General features: G+C 34.2%; 4 protein-coding genes across 10 annotated transcripts; 2 read left to right on the top strand and 2 right to left on the bottom strand.

The window, feature by feature from the left end:
* Positions 1-92: 92 nt before the first annotated feature.
* Bma-tsp-17 (Uncharacterized protein) lies at positions 93-6,418 on the bottom strand (the record flags this gene model as incomplete). 7 transcript variants are annotated; one of them, XM_043073755.1, is made up of 9 exons in its annotated part: positions 93-164; positions 433-516; positions 2,382-2,591; positions 3,526-3,753; positions 3,923-4,042; positions 4,778-4,879; positions 4,937-5,011; positions 5,246-5,455; positions 6,338-6,418. In XM_043073755.1, the coding sequence occupies 9 exons, from the start codon at positions 6,416-6,418 to the stop codon at positions 93-95; spliced, it is 1,182 nt and encodes a 393-aa protein (XP_042929689.1). The 7 variants fall into 7 exon arrangements, with proteins under 7 accessions (XP_042929689.1, XP_042929691.1, XP_042929692.1 ...); XM_043073757.1 differs by lacking the exon at positions 4,778-4,879; XM_043073758.1 differs by lacking the exon at positions 6,338-6,418 and having other exon boundaries at positions 5,246-5,308.
* A 2,876-nt stretch (positions 6,419-9,294) lies between these two features.
* Positions 9,295-12,166, bottom strand: Bm9610 (Uncharacterized protein; the record flags this gene model as incomplete). Its single annotated transcript, XM_001899206.2, has 9 exons — positions 9,295-9,405; positions 9,707-9,904; positions 10,067-10,285; positions 10,585-10,733; positions 10,839-10,993; positions 11,101-11,228; positions 11,346-11,592; positions 11,783-11,959; positions 12,099-12,166. 9 exons carry the CDS (start codon positions 12,164-12,166, stop codon positions 9,295-9,297), a joined length of 1,452 nt encoding a protein of 483 aa, XP_001899241.2.
* A 998-nt stretch (positions 12,167-13,164) lies between these two features.
* Bm407 (Uncharacterized protein) lies at positions 13,165-13,902 on the top strand (the record flags this gene model as incomplete). The annotated part of the gene is made up of 2 exons (XM_043073754.1): positions 13,165-13,185; positions 13,753-13,902. The coding sequence occupies 2 exons, from the start codon at positions 13,165-13,167 to the stop codon at positions 13,900-13,902; spliced, it is 171 nt and encodes a 56-aa protein (XP_042929688.1).
* Positions 13,903-15,935: 2,033 nt separating this feature from the next.
* On the top strand, positions 15,936-19,622 carry Bma-coel-1 (Uncharacterized protein; the record flags this gene model as incomplete). Its single annotated transcript, XM_043073753.1, has 9 exons — positions 15,936-16,064; positions 16,626-16,724; positions 16,911-17,036; positions 17,116-17,360; positions 17,454-17,647; positions 17,990-18,245; positions 18,603-18,740; positions 18,852-19,053; positions 19,581-19,622. The coding sequence occupies 9 exons, from the start codon at positions 15,936-15,938 to the stop codon at positions 19,620-19,622; spliced, it is 1,431 nt and encodes a 476-aa protein (XP_042929687.1).
* Between the last annotated feature and the right edge of the window lie 950 nt (positions 19,623-20,572).

The raw sequence follows: 20,572 nt of genomic DNA, 5'->3' as shown, positions 1-20,572 counted from the left end.
CACAATGAAGAACTTTTGAGATCTAACATGGAAAAAAAAATTATAAAATACATCGGAAATGCGGATATTGCAAATGAAAATTCGTGAATTGATCACACTGTATTGTAGTAGTTTAAGTTATGCGCACGCTGCAACAACGATAAAGCAATGCAAACTCCAATCAACTGAAATATTCTCTCACTGTAACCATAAGCGATCCCACAATGTTCGTAAACTTTCACCTTCGTTTAATTATAACTGCTTTTAATTATTTTTGCATTCCATCAGTGTGTACAATTAAAACAGAAAAAGAAAATTTAAGGACGTCAGTTAAGGAAACAACATACAATAACTGCAAAAGTTTAAACAGAAGCTGTAATAAATCTTTTAACTGATTTATCAATTTGAACCTTACTTTAAATGTATTATTATAATGAGCAAAATCAACTGTACCTTAAATATTGCGAATGATAAACCAACCAAGACAAATATGATCGTCTGGGCAGTGAGCCAGTCTAACAGCTTTTCATGACAACCCTACAAACAATGGTGTATTATTCCAGGATGCTACACCATTAAGATGTTAATGAGCTACACTCCATTTTTTATATTGTATTTCAAAATGGCTCATCAAATTTGGCGTATTTCTGTAACCTAAATGGCGTATGTAACAGAAAAGTGGAAGTTGTTTTTTGGAGAATCCTTCAGCAGTTTGCTACATTTTCCAATCATTTAAATTTCTTCCCGTTCAAGAAATTCTGGATGTAGGCATGTTTATCTCTTAGTTCAGCTTGTCGATACTTTTAAGCAAGAAGTCTCACACTCTAAAATAAATGATTTATTCATTTCCAACTTATCTTTAATACAAAAATAAGTTGAAAATGACTAAAGCACACCAAATACTTTTTTTTTTTTTCACTTTATCAGCATTTCAAAGTAATATTTCCAATAATTTACCATAGTTATCAAAACTATGTTGCCAGAAGGAAGATCATGTTCAGTGAATTGACTACAATGACTATAAAATAAAGAAGCAAAGATTATATGGACGATAAAACGTAATAAATATAAATAGCCTCATGTCCAAGTGATTATCTACTATTTGGAATCACCACTTATCTTTGAGAATTGAACGGGGAATTAATAACAATAGAACAAAAATGTCAAAAATGTACCCACTCACGAAAATGCAACAACAAACAGTAGTTAATTGTTAATGAATTTTTGAACATGCACCACTACTCCAATTGTAACAATATTAAAACAGAAATTCCACTCATTCAGTTTTCTCTTTTCTATTTCCTATATGACCTACAACAAAAAACTAGGATCACTGAAGAACGAGGAAATAAATTTGCCAGTAACATATGCCAAGTGTTGTTGAAATTTGTTGTACTACACTCAACAATCTAAGACATATCTTTCATAATCAGTGCCACTTGTTATCATGACTATCACAATTAGCATACCACAATTTTGAAACCTTTAAACAAATCTCGAGTCTTCTCTATTTTATTCTTTTAGCATGAACACCTTCTCAACAAATCTTGTTTACCTTTCCATACAATCTTGAACAGCACGCATTTCCCGATTCTGTACAAAGTGAAAGACGACCAATCTTTCGGCTAATAAACCATTCCTAATAACAAACTCCTTTCACTCCTCTCCCATCCTTGAAGCTACCGCTCATGGCGGTTCTTCCACGAAGAACTTTCTTCACTACGAAAATAGAGGACTACCACCAAAATGCTTATAATTACTTCAGAACTCTCTATCGTCTCTATGCACCTCCTTCATCACTATTGTTTTAAATCCAACGTTTCCCGTCTTCTCAAAAGTTTGTTTCCTCATTGCAATTATTCCTAATTGATAATGTGCTGTAACTGTTGCCTCGAATTCCAAACTAGCAAAAATCCTACTTCCTTTTTCTTGATTAGCTTGAAATTGCATTGAGCTCTTTTAATGACAGAATTATAAAAATGGCTCCGCTTATCTTCATATTATGACCCAACTAATGTGGTAAATATCGTTTATCTATTTTCAACTGTGTTATCAATTATTTACCATGTTCCCAACATGGTTTGGTCATACTGAGACATCATTTATCACCAACTCTAATCCATCAGTGCAAACCAATGCCTACGTAACTGTACTTAGAATGATAATGTATTTCTAGTGTTTTGTATTTTAATGATCCTTACATGACAAAGTATCACTAGTAAGCAATTTTGAACGAAAAGTTTTTAGATTAAAGAATTATGGGACTAAGGACAACACTCTGATTTCCCCATAATAAAATTAGTATATGTTGAAATGTACAGCACCCGTCAAGTAGCTGCGAAGATTTTTTACGCTTAAAATAAAATGTGAAGAAAAAAAATAAAGAGATATAAGCACCATACCTGCGCATTGACAGAACTATTGAAAGCAGAAGTATAGTAGTTATATGATGTACACATTGGATCAACTGGTTTTATGAACCAGGTTCGTGCCTCCCGCATTTGTTTGCAGCACGATTGCGGTACAAATGATATGGTACCACGCTCTGTATTGGTTTTGTACCAGAAAGAATCATAATAATTGTGGGGACCGGTAGCACCGCAACACTGTTGCTGAAGAATATATAAGTACATCAACAAACATGCATTAGTTAGGCATGTTTGGAATTTAATTCAATATATATTGAATTGTTTACGTACCATCTATAGTGATTCATTATCCATAACTTTGCCCAAATCTCCCGGTAGGAACAAATCACGACAAGCTTCTGCTTTGCAAGAGACATTAAAAAACCACAAAAAACTACACGAAAATAACACTGATTTAATAACATGATGACAAGAAGTTGGTAACACCCAGTTCAAAAGATACAACAACTCGGAAACGAAGACGAATAACTTAATTAAATAGATAACAAAGAATTCTAGGACATAAATTTTATAACATAAAAACAGTGGTAAGACAGAAACGTCTGATAGCACACAGAAGCATATATGTACATATACCATATAAACCGCTAATTATTCATACCTTACATCCCCTAATGTTCCCGTCCTCGTAACACAAAGGTGACTAATTCCATTCGTCAAATTGCAAGTAGCAAAGCGGTTATACATTATTCAGCAATTTTTTTAACAACCAACTTTTGTCATGTTATTTAGACAAAAGATGACCGTGTAACTCAGATATATTTCAGGAAAGCAGAGTGTTCAGTTAATTCTGTTCCACACAGCATATAGGAGCCTATCAAGAAAATAAAAGAATGGGTAGAATCGAGTGAGAATACTAACTTAGTGTAATTCATAAAATTTGAATTTTTATGTAATATATAATCTTGATGATTTGGTAATTTGCAAAGTTAGTGTCAATCTTAACAAAGCAAACGGCTTAGATTTAGAATGTGTTATATCGGCCACAAGGATTATTCGAATTTAAGATTTCAAAGTGTTAGCTACAGATCTCCTGAAAGACTGAATTCCTTTAGATATTTCAGTACTTGCATTAAACAAAACGAATTTTACTCATAAAACTTTCAATATAGGATACCGTCTGATGTCTCCATAATTTACTAGCTTGAAAATGTTGACAACGTGCCAAACTCCTGGCAACCGGATTCTTTGGTGTTGCACCAGCCAACTGCACACAGCATGTACTCGGTACTATATCAAAGCCAAACTCTGGGTTATGTTGAATTAATTCAATACCTGTCCAGTAGGATGCACGCCACCGACTACTGCTCCACTCCCTGTAATCCAAAGAACCACAACACTGTTCCTAAAAACAATTGCAAATTATAAATCTTGAAATATTCATATACCATCTCAATATTAATATCGTTGTTAGTATCATTGATATTGTGTACTCCTAATTAGCACCACTAGCAGTATTCATAATCAGCTAAATTCCGTGTTACTGAAATTTCAATGAAGAAAATATAACTAACATTAAACTGCAGTTTATCAATGAGCGCTGTTACTTTGGTATTATATTCGATAGCTGGATTAAATCCATAACTTTCTCTTATCATCAGTTGCAATTTCTGGTCAAAATCACTTGTTAAGAACTAAAATTTTAAATGAAATTCCACTCGGAATTTTGAAAATTCGGATGGCATAATTTGAAAGTAAGTAAATGAAAGATTTGATAACGATGGTTAGATTTTCTATCAGGAGATTCTATCAGCTAACTGCATCATACCGCTCCTGAAGTTTTAAAAAAAAAAAAAAAAAAATGTTAAAAACAATGCGTCAAAGCTTCCTAAGAGTAGCTGTGAAAAGAATTTCTGCAAATGGTAAAATGTCAAGCAAAAAAAAAATGGTCAACGGTTGTCCCTGTGAGAAAATTGAATTTCACATCAACAATGATGAACGATAATACAACGACACTCCACAACACACCATACAATATTTTATCTTTTCAAAACCTTTAAAAAACGGAATAAACAAAACAGCAACAGACATGCAAATAGGTGACTAAAGTGTGGGAACAACATTAAATTAATTCTAAGGTATTACACAAGCTGAGATATGAACTGGAATAACTTGAAAATTCATAATGCTCTTAATCGACAATATTCTATATCTCTGATAAATAAAATTAAGTACTTATATCCGACCTTCGTACTCTTCCAAGAGTTCCACATATCACCCAGTTTTTAAAGCAAAAAAAAAACAAAGACTTTGAAGTCAAACTGTTTCTTGCAAAGTTCGGCCGCTGAAGTAATTTGAACCTAATGGTGCTGCGTTATAAATTATTGTGAATATTAAATTAACAGAAGACAAATTTAAGTAAAAGTTACATAATACTGGATGATGTCGATGAGTGGCGTGACCCAATAAAGACGATAATACCGATCGTGTGTTAAATTTGTTAAATACACACTAAGTCTATTGCCAACAAACTGCAATTTACAATTCATTACATAAAACATTAATTGATAATATAAAAAGTTACCAACCTTGTTGCGGTAGAACAGTGCCAGGCAAGCGATTGTTATATCAGCAAAAAATAAGATCAATAAACAAATCACGAACTGAAAAAATTTCGCAGAGTTTGAGGTACTATTTTTGGAATCAGTGCTCAAGTATATTTCTAAATTATCACTTAGTTCAGGATTAGTGGTTCCCAGACCTGATAGCATTACTGCATACTGTTTATTTTTTAAATTATAGAAGCATTTCAACCAAAATTTAATTGAAATTATACAGGTCTATGCTAAAACATTAAATCAAATTCGATGTTATTAATTGACAGAAGGAAAACCAACGGTAATGAGCAAACACAACGATTTTTTTATCGTACCACAGCAACCAATAAAGCCAACTATCATTACAACAGAACCAGTAATAAGAGCCAGATGACAGGCTCCACGAAGTAATGGATCATCCTCCGAGAAATCGACCAAGTCAAGGAGATAATTACGACGTGGATCAAGCAATGTCCACAGCGACAAAAATATCAGTGCCAATCCAGTAAGCTGTAATTTGACAAAACGTCAATTCCTATACAAAAACCAAAAAAGACAATAACTACGCAAATTTTTAAGGTAGAGATATTGTTCATACAGTAGACAAGGTTAACTTCAAGTGGTTTATAAACACGCAGAGACAGACACGAGGTAGATAACTATCGTAGAAAATTTGAAAATTTAATTATTTTGGGAGAGGTTACTGATCTCAGGGAGATTCATTGGAATATATGAAGTAACAGAAGGAAGTAATAATTCCTTTATTAGTAGAAGCAGTAGTGCAATAATTTGATAAAGAATTGAAGGTGAACTCTATCAGTTCTTGGTAAAAACACATAAAACTCCCTTGAACAAGGTTAACCTCCTTATATAGCAAGCAATGTGCATAAACAAAGTATATGATTTACAATATGAGGTTGACCTGACGAAAGAGTAATCGATCTAACAAAGAGATGTTGGCAAAGAATTGTTTACAAGCAGATCTAATTGCTAGTTGACAAGCCGTAAAGGACATCAGTTAAATAAAAGTTGTTAACCTCGTAGATTCAAGGATAATTTACAATTAGTGGCGACACAACAGTGAGGGTCAACTAAGTGAAGAACTGGTACCGTGTAAACAATATATGAAAGATTTACGGACTAAACATGAGACTGGAAACAAAGGATTCAAGATATAAACATTACTTACAAAATTTCATATGAGATATTTGTTACTCATATTTTCAACTCTCATATATATATATATATATTTTGAGTTTCGCGATATTAAAATCCGCGACAACTAATTGTTAATTCTCTTCCGAGCATTAGTTCATTAAAAGTTAAGTACTAGCAATATTATTAAAGTCATCCTTCAGACTGACTCCTAATTTACTATTCAAGGTAACTTACCCAAAAAAAAACGGTATAGAAAAGTAGGCATATCTGTGCGCATTGACCATTTGTATTCTCACTCATCATGCAAATATTCATTCATCCACTTCCATCTTTATAAAAGGAAAATAAAAGCGATCCATTGATAATATATAATAAAACTTCTTATGAGATGACTCAAGACGACCTAAAAAAAGTACCAATTCATTCACCGATTATAGTAAGTTGATCGAGCACACCATTTTACGAAGCGCGGAATATGACAGGGCGTTTATTAAGGGTAAGCAGTTGGATTTGGGACAGCTCCTTGCATTCAAGCGCACTCTTTCGAAATGAATTAATTGAATTTCTACTTTGAACATTATTAATTCTTGTGAAATTGTGAAATTCTGCTTCCACATCCCAAGAAAGCTTACTAGCTCCGACTCAGGTGTACGAATGATAAACGTTGGATGGCATTGAAGAATGGCAACATATATACATATATATAACGAGTAAAAGTGTTGCAAAGTGATAATTGAATTCGAACTGGTAACCTAACGAGCAGGTCACAACATACGGAAAAAATCAAAACCACCTAAAATGAAATAAGCACTGAAGTTTGAAAAATGTTTAAAATGATACCGATTAATTTGGACGATTATTCTTCGTTTGTTGTGTGTATGTGTATGTTTGCTCATCCCTAATTTTTTTCCCCTCACAAGGATTTATCCTAAACAGATTTCTTGCTCTTTGCTTTTGCCCACATCCAAAGTGAAAATTACTGCTTAATTACCTTACTACGCTGATTGTTGAGAAGCACTGCAATGATGAATGTAACATTTACCCCACACTCAAACTCCAGATGGAACGTTTAAGGAAAATCACTGCATGTTTCAAATGTCTTTGAACAGCATGCAACAAGTGATTGCTAAAAAGGGAAACTTTTGTGCTTCCATTATAAACGTTCACACAGTACGGCACTGTGAGGAGCTTATCGATTGATTTGTTGCAGGACCGAAACAAACGGAAAGCGAGCCATGACTAGGTCCTTATTTCATCGTTCTATGATTTGGGGAAAAACATATGATGTGATGAGCATCTAGCAGATCCTACATACAACTTGTTAAGAAAAAGTTACGGAAGAAGTGAAAATAAAGCTATTAATCCGGATTATTACAACAGTAAAAAAGATTTAAAGTTTGATCCCTTTACGACTGGTCTTACCACTAAAAGCACGGGAAGTGTGTGGAATCAGCATTCCTTACTTTTACATAGCCCTCACATCAACAAATCTCCCCTGACTATTATATATTGCATTGAAATATCTTAAAATTAATTGCGATGGAAAAACCGAATTCATCATAAGCATGGCAGGACATATCAGCTGTTACATGTGCAGTATTCATTTTTGGGGCTGAAAAAGTCGCGGTAAATCTGTTATCTCAACAACATTCTCTTTCGGCACAGACATTAAATAAACACCGTCCATCTATAAAGGATAACTAATAAAGGAAAAAGAACAAACACTTATCTGAAACACCGCCAACATGGAACCCACCATTCTAAAATTCTAAAATGTGTCGAAAATTGTCTAATACCTGCAACTTTCTAACTCTCGTAATTAGTTACAATTACCATTATACCCTGACCAACTATATGGTGGTGACAGAATTATCGCATATGAAACTAGGACGAGGCCTACAAAATTCAAAGAAATTAATAATACATGCGGGATACGAATAGTTTGAAAGTACGAGATATTTATTAATCAGTATGCAAGGACCGATGAATTCTTCGTCATATTTCAAAATGATTTTGTTATGCGAAGGATTAAAAGATCTGTTACCTAAAGGGCGACACTGCTAATCCTGCGACTACCATTACTGTTATTAACAAATTATTTACGAGCTGGAACACAGCGTCTTTTCAAATAAAATTTCAGTAGAAATGACTCATGATCGTTCCTCACTTGTACAAAAACGTACGCAAAATATTGCATCAAAGGGACACCATAACAATAAATCACTTCAGGATTTGTTGTAAATAAGTATTTAATATGAAACTGATCCCGGATTGAAGTCCCGCAAACGAACAACGAATAACTCGACGTCCATGTATCCAGATATAAGTATCTTAATTAGATTATGGAGACCTAATCCCTGTTAATTCTGATTTACAAATCTAAATCAAAGCGAAAATGTGAAACTTCAAGTAACCACTAAAGAATTCCAAAGAGAATTAGGAACTTACCTTTTCTACTTTGGATCGAGTGAGCAAACTGTTTGGGTAGAGAACATCTTCATTGTAGACTTCGAATATTCAAAAATTTCAACTGTCTTCAATATTAGTTACGAGTAAAATAAATAAATATGTTCATACACGAACGGATAAGTTCATATCTCACACATTTACTGCTAACAACCGGCTATAAAAATTCTGAGATTTCGACATGAATAACTCATCAGTACGTTAAAAAACTCAGTCTCGCAAGCAACAGGCCATTGAACAAGTTTAAGGTTTCAGTCGAAGAACAATCCAATAACTGATCTTAACAGTTTAAAAATGGCATCAATATCTTACTATTATTGTAGCGACAGAATTTTCCTTTATTCTTTGCAAAAGAATCCCCGACAGACTTCATAGCGATATTTTGTTACCCATAAAGTTTTTAAACCAATAAGATTAAACAAAAAAGTATATACAATTGCTTTCAAGTAAACACAATACATTCATAACTTCTTAAATATCATGAGCACTAATAACTAAATCGTGGATACACGAACTGTAAGTTGCTGAATCAAATCAAATGTACTATATTATTTGAAAAAAACTGACAAAGAATCTCCATCGGACTATACATTTTGAGAAGCATCCTCAACAGTACACATGCAGCAATAACACGGAAATTAGAGAAAAACTAAACGTATTTCATTTCGGTATTTACAGATCTTTAGATTATCACAGAGTTTCGATATACGCAGACAACCCACATTTTATAAGATTACACACTGCTTATTTGTGGTAATTTGGTGAAATTGTTTGTCAGCTTCAGCGACGCTGTTCATCGAAATTCCGTAACCGTCACTCATAACTTGCACATATTTCTGATGAAGAATTCAAAATGACGCATCAGAACTTTCTTCATAATATCAACGTATCCTCACTAATTAAAATAAACTACAAAGAAAAAAGCAGGCAGGAAAAACTTCACTATTTGTACAGATTTTTAGTAATTACACCTTGTGCAAGCGATCCAGTACAAGCAAAATTAAATTTTAAAAAATCACTTAAGATACACAAAAAAGATTAATCAAATAAGAAATTACATTAATCATCCAGTAAAACCAACAGAGCTGATAACAAAGTTAGAAGAAATGAGATAAGGGATGAGAAAATGAAACATACTTTTATTCGTTCCGCTGCAGATAACCAATCGGAAACCTTACGTTGTAATCTGATGGAACGCTCTGTATTACGATTCTCACTGCTTAAAACGCGCATTGCACTCTCAATTGCTAGTGTATACTTCGCTAATGCCTCATTCCACTCTTCCTGACACTCCAATTTATGTGCCGTGTGTGCTACCAGCTCCGCAGCGCGGACCTCGAAACAAATACAGATTTCGAGATTTTTTAAAATCAAACAAGAATATCAGATACTTCCTAAAATATTGGTTTAAAACAATTCAAAATAATAAAACTTTACCACCAGAGGTTCAAAGAATAAAGAAATGTAATCTTGACCTATTTTCAAACAAAAATATACCTGAGGCCAATCATTCCACTCTCTTTTATCAAGTGATTGTGATAGAAGGAGTTCCTCTATACCAAGTCGCAAACGTTGCTTCATATTTTCAGCACGTTCTAGATATGCTTTGATTTTTTCACGAAATTTCACTTTCTCTTCATCTTCATCGAACAATTCCAAACAATGAATGTAGATTTGCACGGCATTTGATAATAATTTTGTCGCTTCAACTAGATTCTGTTAAAAAATGATGTAATGCATAAATATAAAATCCTTCCTATCTGAATCCGCTTTTTCGACAGCTCTTCTGCTGAATTTATGTACATTTCTCTCAACGTCAAAGAATTTTGTTTTGTAACCTATACAGTGAAATGAAATCTGTTCCTAAACGACATCGTCCTTCATATCAGTACCATTGATTACTCTTGTTTGGAACGGATATTGTGTTTACAAAAACAAATAAAATAAAACGACAGTATAGTCTTTAATGAATAAATTTTATTAGGTCTTTAATGAATTTTCATAAAAAAACAAACATCTTCAGATTCAGCTTGCTGTGACTGCTTAACATAACTGTTCGCTTTATTCAACTCAGCAGATGAAGGCAATTTCGTAAGATCCACAAACGGATGTGCAAAAAACTGTTCAAATGTAATGCGATCATGGGGATTACGAACAAGTAGCGCTGTAAGTTAAAGGTTTAATTTTCTGCATATTGAGTATTCAGAGAAGTGCCTTTGATATAACACCTTGCACCGAACTTTGAGCCAACTAATACATAAAAATACACCTTGTAAAAGGTCAAGACAAACACACGAAAAGCGCACATTCGTCGGGAAATTTATAGCCTGTTGTGATAAAATTTGTTCCACAAGTTCATCATATGTGTAGGCAGTAAATGGAGGTACGCCATATAAGCATTCATAGAGAATAACACCGCAAGACCTGCAATGCAAGAGTTTAAAACTTTCGGTTAAAAAATGTTAATATAGCACAAAACTTGGAGAAGTTAAGCGTGAAAAAAAAAAAAAAAAAAAAAGAAGAAACTTAACCATAAATCGACACGGCTATCGTATTGTTCACGACAAAAAATTTCAGGTGCCATGTAAAGAGGTGAACCACGGAATGATGACGTCTGTTCATTCTTCTTCAAATACTGCGAAAGACCAAAGTCCGACACCTGTGACGACTTGTTTTAAGAAGAAATTGAAGTGAAGCTTTTAAAGAAGTAAAGTTCTAGATACCAACTACTTAACATACAGTTTTCAAAATCAGGCTAGTTTTTAATTTAGACAACCTTGATAAAAGGTTTCCGTCGGTTGGTAAGTAAAATGTTTTGTGGTTTCAAATCCATATGCGCCACATTCATTGCTCGCATATATTGGATTGCCGCAGCTAACTGACGGAAACAAAGGCGCGTAATTGCTTCAGGAAGTGAGCCGTAATGTTTGATAAATGAACCTAAATCACCACCGCCACAATATTCCATAATGAGATATATATTGTTTCGATCCCATTGAAAATCGTATAAATGAACTATGTTTCTGAAAGAGTATGCATAACATATTTCGAGACCACAAAACCGTTTTGTTTCAAATCTCACAGCTACAAGATTTCACATCCTTCAAGAGTAGGTTCAACTTTTTTGCTATCTTGTTATCTCACAGTTTCACTTGTCTTCAACAGAAGTCTCTTTGAATCAGTTCTCAATCTGAACCAAATATAAAGGAATGCCTGTGCTTTAAATTCTTCAAGATCCTTATTTCCGAAACAATGCAGTCAGAGCTGAGTTTTGAAGCATTTGCAACCTGCATGCTCATAACTTTAACTGCTACAGTAGTACGTATGCCGCTGTTATCCGAGGACGCAGATATCGCTTTGAAGACAGAAGAAAATGTCCCGCTTCCAATTCTACAATAAAATCAGCATATTGCAAGAGCCAGTGAAAGGGAGACTAGAAAAGCATAATCAAAACGTATAGTAAGGAAAGTATAGAATAAAATACACTTTTAGATAAGAAGCCTAATAAAGATTGGACAAAATTTGTTACCTCTCAGAAATACTGCATCCAGCAATGGTGCTTGGAATGTTGCACAGCTGACTACTACCACCTGGCATAATTTATTAGTAATGTATGTTTTCTACAAAAAAACTAATAAATCGATTTAAACGTTTTGTCAAAGTCATAAATCCAAGCGAAATTAAGTGATTAACGATAGTCTAGCTTACAGATTTATAATGGAAGAGTCCTATAACTGACAGTATAAGTTAAAGTATTTACAAAAACATTCAATGGGATGTAGTAGGAAGTGCATGAGCACAGGGTATTTGGATTGGAAGCTTATTTTGGATAGAAAAATAACATGTATGATGTATTAGCAAAAAAAAAAAAAAAACACATTTTAATTTTGAGGTAATCATGAGTTATTAATTTCATGATAAGCAGATATGCAGAACTATCAGAAATCGATAAGTCGACGCTATTTGTGTCTCTATTAATTCCTACTATTCATCCATATCATATCATCAACACTCATACTCACGTCATATCCTTATCATTTCATCCTCCTTCAGTGCACTTCATCCCAACATTAGCATCCTGAACTTCTGTCTGAACCCTTGTCTGTCAGTGTTATCCTCCGCATTCCCTCAAATTCTCGTCACAGTTTTGCACAATCGTACCAATGAAGTTTCAATTTACGATGGTGACGAATTCTGTGTCACACCAGTTGCATCGTTGTGAAACATTAATATCGCGTTGGTGGCAAGCAAGATGGCGTGAATCTGATTAAGATAAAAAGAGCAAGGGATTTAGAGAGAAATGTGAGAAGCCTTTAATATCTACCAAAGCAGGGGATGGGATGAAGTGTATGAGGCATTTGGATCGGAAGCTCATTCTGGACGGAAAGCTTCTTTATACAAACAAATGTTTCTGCCTTTTCACGTTATAATTCGTAGATTAATTTTCTTTTTTGCAGGATTTCCGGTATCTCAGAATTCAATCGAGCTAAGTCAAAGAAACGAAGAAATTAAATCGTGATTTTTTTGGTATTATAAGGGAAAACACCTGAAGTCGACTTGTACCTCTTGTTATCAGCAATATAAAGGCAAATTGAATGAAGCTCGATTTACTGCATGTAAGAGATTTGTCAATAATGGTAATAGTTCAAATAAGTGAAAAACCAATGCCGCAGTGAATTCAGTGTGAAGCTTTGAACATACAACGCATCGTTTGCATTACTGAATTTGGCTATGCTGCGTAAAAATATGATAACATAAGCGCGAGTCTAACCAATGTAGTGTATAAATTTGATATAAATTTTTTTTTGATAAAAAAACATAATGTGATAAAAATTTGATATAAAATAGAAACCAACTAGTAGACTTCTCATATATTGTGATCCATTTGAAATCAAAATTAATGTAGTAAAGTGAATTGCACTTGGGTAATTGCTAGTAGTAGGAACAGTGGAGACCAAGATTGGCTGGATAGCAAGTGGATGTTATCTTTAGTTTTCCAATCCAATTCGAGTTGTATGTTGTGCTTCTATGACTGACTGAATGAATAGTATTTCAGCGGACAGCAAAACTTCTTTGAACACTTGTCAAGATTTTGCTTGGCTTCCCAAATTTAATGAAACCTCCAGATTACTGTTTTAACTCATAAGCCAAATTTTATAACCCATCATAAGATGTTCTTTCAGAACAGAAGCAGATATTTGGGAGTTAGAGAAATGGAAGAGAAACAGTGGTACACATGTTCTTCTGGTGTCACACCACTGATCCAATTCCCTAATTTGTACTTTACGGACAACATAATACTTGAAGTACCTGTTCTTATTCGATGGAAATAACGCCCCTTTGAGTCGTTTCGAGAATTTCGTTTCTTTCTTTTTCTTGGTAGTGACAAGATTTTCGTAATAATATCAACTCGACCGCTTCATCTTCCTAATACACTTTTCTTTCCTGTCTTCATATGTAACAAGCACTACAAATGCTTCTGATCATAGACTAAATTGTGCTGCGTAATTAAAACAGGTTGGAAACGTCAACTATTTTCCTGATCGTTTGAAAATATTAAAAACTTGTTTCTGTAGGTGACCCCACTCGTAGCTATCCGGAGCTGCGTTGTCAGTAAATACAAATAAAACATTCAAAAAGATTTCTATGCACTACACAGGATTTTTATGTTCACTTTCTGATTTCAAGACAAGCGAAAGTACCCGCAGAAATTCATGTTTAGAAGTTTCTGGTTGGGAATCTTTTCGTCTAGGTTTAGTGACGACTATAACTGTTCACAGTAACTGGAATATATATTTTCTTCGAGAGATAAAATACAAGAAAGTATTGGCAGTTTATAGAAGCATGGTGATCAAATCCATGAATTTAGTTATCAACCTATTTTCTTTTTTTTTTCCAGCCACTTCCGTCAACTAATCTATTGTTGATATTGATATCAGTGTTTTTCATCTCATTCGTTGATTATATGAAAATTAAACTTTTCGTTTGTTTGTTATTTCGTCACTTACATTTTGCTTAAACACATATATCTAAAGTTCTGTAATTAAGTAAGGAGCGACTAAATAAATGTGAGAAAAGGCGGAAATGAAGGTAGTTAGCAAGAACATAGAGCACTTGACAATGTGAAATATTAATCAACGTTAACAGGCCGTCCTTGTATATTTGCGATGTATTTTGTATCTGGAATATCCCGTTTCTTGTCGCACCGTATGTTGAAAGAAAAAATTACTGATGGAATCCTAAGAACAACAGTAGATCCATCAGTAGTATGAACCTGTAGAGTTATTCAATAAGCCACTTGTTCAGTATTACGAATTATAAGCAGTAGTGTAGCAATGCAAAAAAAAATAATGGGAAACAGTAATCGAAAAACAGTTCTGCTGTGTCAGCTAAAAAAAATCTTATGAGTTGTAAGCGTCGATAGCAATCATTAATCTAGTTTTCCTTATCATTTTAATTCAGAAACAAGCTGGTTCAAATTAAATAGCGTGAGGTGCTCTATTCCCATCGCTCTCCTCACACACTACAAACACAAATCGAACATATGGGCAGTTTAGTAGATTTATTTATGTAATCTTTCGGAGAATTGCAAAGATGTGAGTAAGACCTTTTGATAGTACTAAACAGCGGGTGAAGGTAATCATATCGATTGTAGGTATGGTAAGTTACTTGTTTCTTAAAGCCGTGTCTAGGAAGAACATGCAAAATTGGGAGGTCTCCATTGAGAAGTGCTCTTAACCGAGGCAATATTATCGATTGCGTGGTTATGATCATTTGCTCAACGATGTAAATGCCCCGAGGAGATTTAAAGTTAGAATTTATTCTGAAAGAAGTAATGGTTGGAAGAAATACCAGAAGACAGATAACAACTGCGATGTCAAGCGAAGGTTACTGTTTAAGTGTTAGGATCGAAAGTCGTCAGTGTTCTCTGACCGAAGGAATGAATGAACGAGTCTGCTTAAGTGACTAAATACTGCTACTTCGTAAAATCCCCACCTCCATATGATCCGTACACAGGAAGACATTGCGGGCTTACTAGAGCAGGCTTCTAACAGATTCAGGTGTATACTCCTTATCATTTACAAAAGAGAATGATGATGCAAACTGCTCTGTCATCTCCTCCATCTGGACCCTCTTCATCCCCACCATTCTTTCATTGCGTTCATTGCATGTGGTACGTTTGGGATGTGGCTATCTATATTTATTTTCCTTCTCACTTTACCCACTATATCTGCTGTATAGGAGTTGTAAGAGCAGGCAAAGTATGAGGTAGTGAGGGGAGCAGAGGAAGAACTGAGAAAGTGCCTGAATGCTTATATCATGCCTGATAGTCGTTCACGTTTTTCAGTATAAGACTGGCTAGGAAATGTTCGATGAAGGAATTGATGGTAAATATGCAGGTAGAATACAAGCGCAGAGTGACAAAGGTTCTGGTAAAAATGCTTATATTGCCGGCAGGGATCGCAATGAATATAGCATTGGAAACTCTGATGAGGTCGCATATCGTCGTTAACTCCATTTATATGTATTAACATTGAAACAGCGTTTCGTGAATCTACTTTATCGATCTCCTAATTAAAAATACTTAAAAGCATATACGGTTTTCATCCTAGAAATTTGTATGAAACTTCCAATGTGTCTGAGCGTATCACAATTGCTTACATTTCAGAAAGTGAAAGATGAGGGATAGACTGTCTGTCCATTGTCATCTTTTTCTGAGCAAATTTTGAGAAGTTTAGTGGGGAGATGATTTCTTGACTTCATCTTTCATCTCCAGCAGCTTAATCAACAGATGAATAAAATAGAACTGTCGTACGGCAGTTTTGTGACTATTTACCAAAGGACGTGGACGCAAATTGGACATCACTTTTAGTCTTGCATTTACAAGGTACAGTTCTGTGATGATCTTTTTTACGTTCAATAGAAACTTTTTTCTTCCTTGAGTTGATAATCCTTTGCACTGTATAATATTCATCTTTTATAGTTCCACAAAGATGTATTAAGTTGTTTAAATATTGAATATGCTACCGTTTCCAATGATTCATACCATTTCTAGGATGAAGAATGCAGCTCGACGTCCCTTATTGAAGAACTGGAAAAGAAATACTTATGTAATGTGGACATCGATGAATCAATTATCATGCTGAAGTCTATGGTTAGTATTGCAAAGTAGAAATATTCTAATTTAATTACATTAACTTTTGGTTATAGGAAAAGTCTAATAAACTGGTTAGTTAAATTCACCAGTTTAGTAATTCTACTTTGAATTTTTGAATACTCATGTTACTGGACTCGTGGTCATATAAAATTCATAAATAGAATGTTTGCGCTTCAAATTTAGACAGGTACAAGTCCATGTAAGCTGGCTAGTGAGCATACTCTTGTGCTGCTTGTACTCAATCACAAATATATTAATCGAATTGGTGATAAGTGTCAGTTCATGTCAATCTGCAGATATGCTCGTGAGGTATACAATTCAACTCATTGGAAATAGCTCCAGAATCCATGTAGAATTTTAACCCTTGCTGTTCAACTGTATTTTTAAGGTAGATTTGGCTTGGAACAGGCTCTCATCGTGGGAAGAAATCACTGCCATTTTTTCTTTACCTAGACTGGAGATATTAAATTTGGGATACAATCCACTACAGTCATCTTTGGCAGTATTACATCTTCCTCTTGCCGTGAATTTGGAGTTGTTTATATTAAATGGGACAGATCTGCAGATGTCAACAGTGCGAAAATTGTTAAACAAAATGCCGAAATTGAAGGAATTACACTTGTCAGAAAACAGGTATCTTGTCATTTTAATTTTGCAGATTTCTATATAGCATTCTTACTGGCACGCAGTTTTTAGAATTTAATGGAATGCAACAGATTTTTTCAGAAATCTTGAAAATCATTTTGATGTTAGCGATGAAGTCATGTCTAAATCATTAGAGTCTTTGCATGTGAGCAAATGTGATATCGAGCACTGGGAAGCAGTCACTTCTTTATGGAGGTTCTTTCCAAATTTGACGTCATTATCTCTATGTGAAAATCCTATTCGCTCAATATCATGTAAATTGAAAGTAGGTACTTGTAAGTTTTTTTCTTCTTCAGTGGCGTTAAGCTTGTATGAAGATAAATGTGCTTATAGAGCGCTGATTCTCATTTATCGTTTCTCGTATCATATCATTCTCATGTCTTCGGTAGGTTCAAAAAGGTCTTTAACATGTAAGATCTTATGCCAAGCCTCGGAAAGGTGGAATTGCAACGCCTCTAAGTTAATTAGTCAGCTTAGTTCGCTTAACAAAGAAGAAAAAAGAAAAAAAAAACACAAAAAAACAAGAAAAAAAAGCTCTTTTTCTGTATTTCCCCTAAATGACGATAGTGTGAATCAGACGTTGCATTAGTATCTGCATGTATCTATATTTTTTTTAGGTGATCTGAATTGTTTGAATGGTATTCGTCGATTGAGTTTAAACAAATGTCTGATCGATAACTGGAGTTCCATTGAACATTTATCAAATATAACTACTTTACAAGATTTGCGGATCATCGCTATTCCTTTATGGGAAGAGTATACAAATGATGAGCATTTCCATCTGGTCGTTGGACGCATTCCTCAACTGAAAATTCTAAATGGATCAGTTATATCGGCTGAGTTGCGAGAACAATCCGAAAGATTCCTCATAAGGTTATTTCCTTCTCCCATTATATTGTAATGCTGTTAAGTTTTTTCATTACAATTTTCTCCAGTTGAATGCACTGCAGTGACGCTTATCTATTTGTTTTGCATATGTGCTTCGCATAAACGTTTGAAATGTGAAATTAAGCTTGGTTAATCTTGCATCTTTATTCTCTCCTTTTTCATCTCATATAGATTTTGTCGTTGTTTATGATCATCATGTAGACAAATCTCTGAGAGAAAGTATTTTACATGCTTGGGATATTTTGTATCACTTTATTTTGATATAACACTTTCTGAAACAGTGCTGAAATGAGCTGTGAAGAACTGATATTTTATATGTCATTTAGTATCTTGTTCTTTTAGGTATTATGATGTCCATGAAACTAAACCGAAAATATTTGCTAGATTAATTGAGCGGCATGGACATGTGGAACAGCTTTGTAAAGTTGATATGACTCCGAAAAAATATGCTGTTGTTGCCGTAATATGTGAGGAAACTGGGTAATCAATTTTTGCTTGATTTTTCTACACAATTACCTATTCTCAGAAATTTCTAAGGAAGCCTTTTTTAATTTTTTAGAATTCCGTTTCAAAAAGAAAATTTATTTTGAGATACAATGCAAATCTGAAGATACGCTTAACGCAAACAGTCTCTTGTCTGATGCATATGCTTGAAAAATTAACAAGAATTCCTGTGAGACGTATGCGCCTGTTTTACATTAACAGTGGTAATCCATTCCCGGATGAGTTGCGTTTCCCAAGTCAAATGCTTCAAGCGTTGCATATCGAAGATGGTGGTAAAATCTGTGTCCAGGTATGACTGTTACTTAAGCTACTGTAATTGTTATTTTGATAATAATTTACTGTCTAGGTTGCGAAGTCTCCCGGGGAATAACCAAGTTTACCAGTTGCTGCTACTTTGTTCTTAATAAAGCACTGTCCACTCAGAAATTCGCACATTAAAACTTTCCCTTCAGTACTGATTTATGATATTGTTCTTAACTGTTAGTCCTGCACCTGTCCTGTTATTTACCGCTAACTTCAACGACTATCGTTTGTATTTTTATAGCTTAAATTGATTGATATAACTTATTCATTCAAGTTTTCTCGGGGTGTACATATTTCCTCTGGAACCGTTTGTCTATCGTTTTCCTTATTCGTTTTATCGTCATAATTATAGGTTGAACTGTTGCAATGACGAAGACCTTACAATCGCTTAACATTTTGTAGCAAAATTTTTACTCACACAGACTTTTCTTATATCGGATCTAATGTGCATTTCAAGAATACCCAATGACATCGAAATATTGTTAATCATGCTTTTGCAATAATTGTTTTCAGTCGAAAATGGTGATTAGTAGAAAGGAATGTATTGCAAAGTGATGCTTTTATACAACGGGAACTCGGGTTGTGCTGCTTGTTTCTTTTCTACTAACTCGCTTTGTACAATTACTTTGTAATATATATAACTGATCTTAATCTTACAACAGCTGGAGCTTATGATATTTTTATGATATGGTTCTGCTAAAATATCAGTCTTTTTTGATGTAGAAAGTGAAGCTAAAAAACAGTTTTTATACAAAGGCATTTTACTACATTGTTCTGATTACCACTTCGTAATTAGACTCACGAGTTTAATCATTTTAACGAATAATATCTCGTAATTGAATTCTTGAGCGATTGCTAGTTTTAATATTTTATACATTTGGAAATGTTGAATTACTCGTAATATTGGAGCACTGCGGTGAATATTAAAATTAGAGTTTGAAATTGCAATTGAAGTATGACAAAAAAAAAGCTCATAGGATAGGGAGCTTGTCGTGCAGTTATATTAGTGAATATTACTGAAAGAAGCTCTGTGACTTGGATAGCGTTAAATCAGGGACGTCTAAGAGGTGTTTCAAATGCGGTTTACAAAGAGTTCGGGAATTTTTCTCAGTTAACTAGACTTTGTCCAGATTTTGTAGTGTTGTATGTAGATTCTATAGTTGAATGGTCATTGCTATGGCTATCAATTTTCTCATCTTGGTGACATGTTTTTATTCAGACCATGTCTAGAACGTAAAAGGCAGTCAGCCAGATTTGTAGTAGACAGAAGAAGATGAATCAGAAAGAGCATGAGAAGGGAGAGACAAAGGATTTGATGGAGAAAATAAGAAAAGTCAGGAAAAGAAAATACTACTGTTCGTTGTTGAGTTTTGTTGCTTCACTGCGAAGTTTCTATATAAAGTGGAATTGAAAGTATAGTAAGCTCATTCATATACGCCTGTTTATTGTTTATTTTGTTCAAAAACTCATTTAAAAAGATTCTATTCTTGGAAAAGGATAAAAAT

This window comes from Brugia malayi, assembly GCF_000002995.4.
Source record: "Brugia malayi strain FR3 genome assembly, contig: Bm_v4_ChrX_scaffold_001, whole genome shotgun sequence".
Lineage (NCBI taxonomy): Eukaryota > Metazoa > Nematoda > Chromadorea > Rhabditida > Onchocercidae > Brugia > Brugia malayi.
This window is presented reverse-complemented; position numbering and strand designations above follow the sequence as displayed.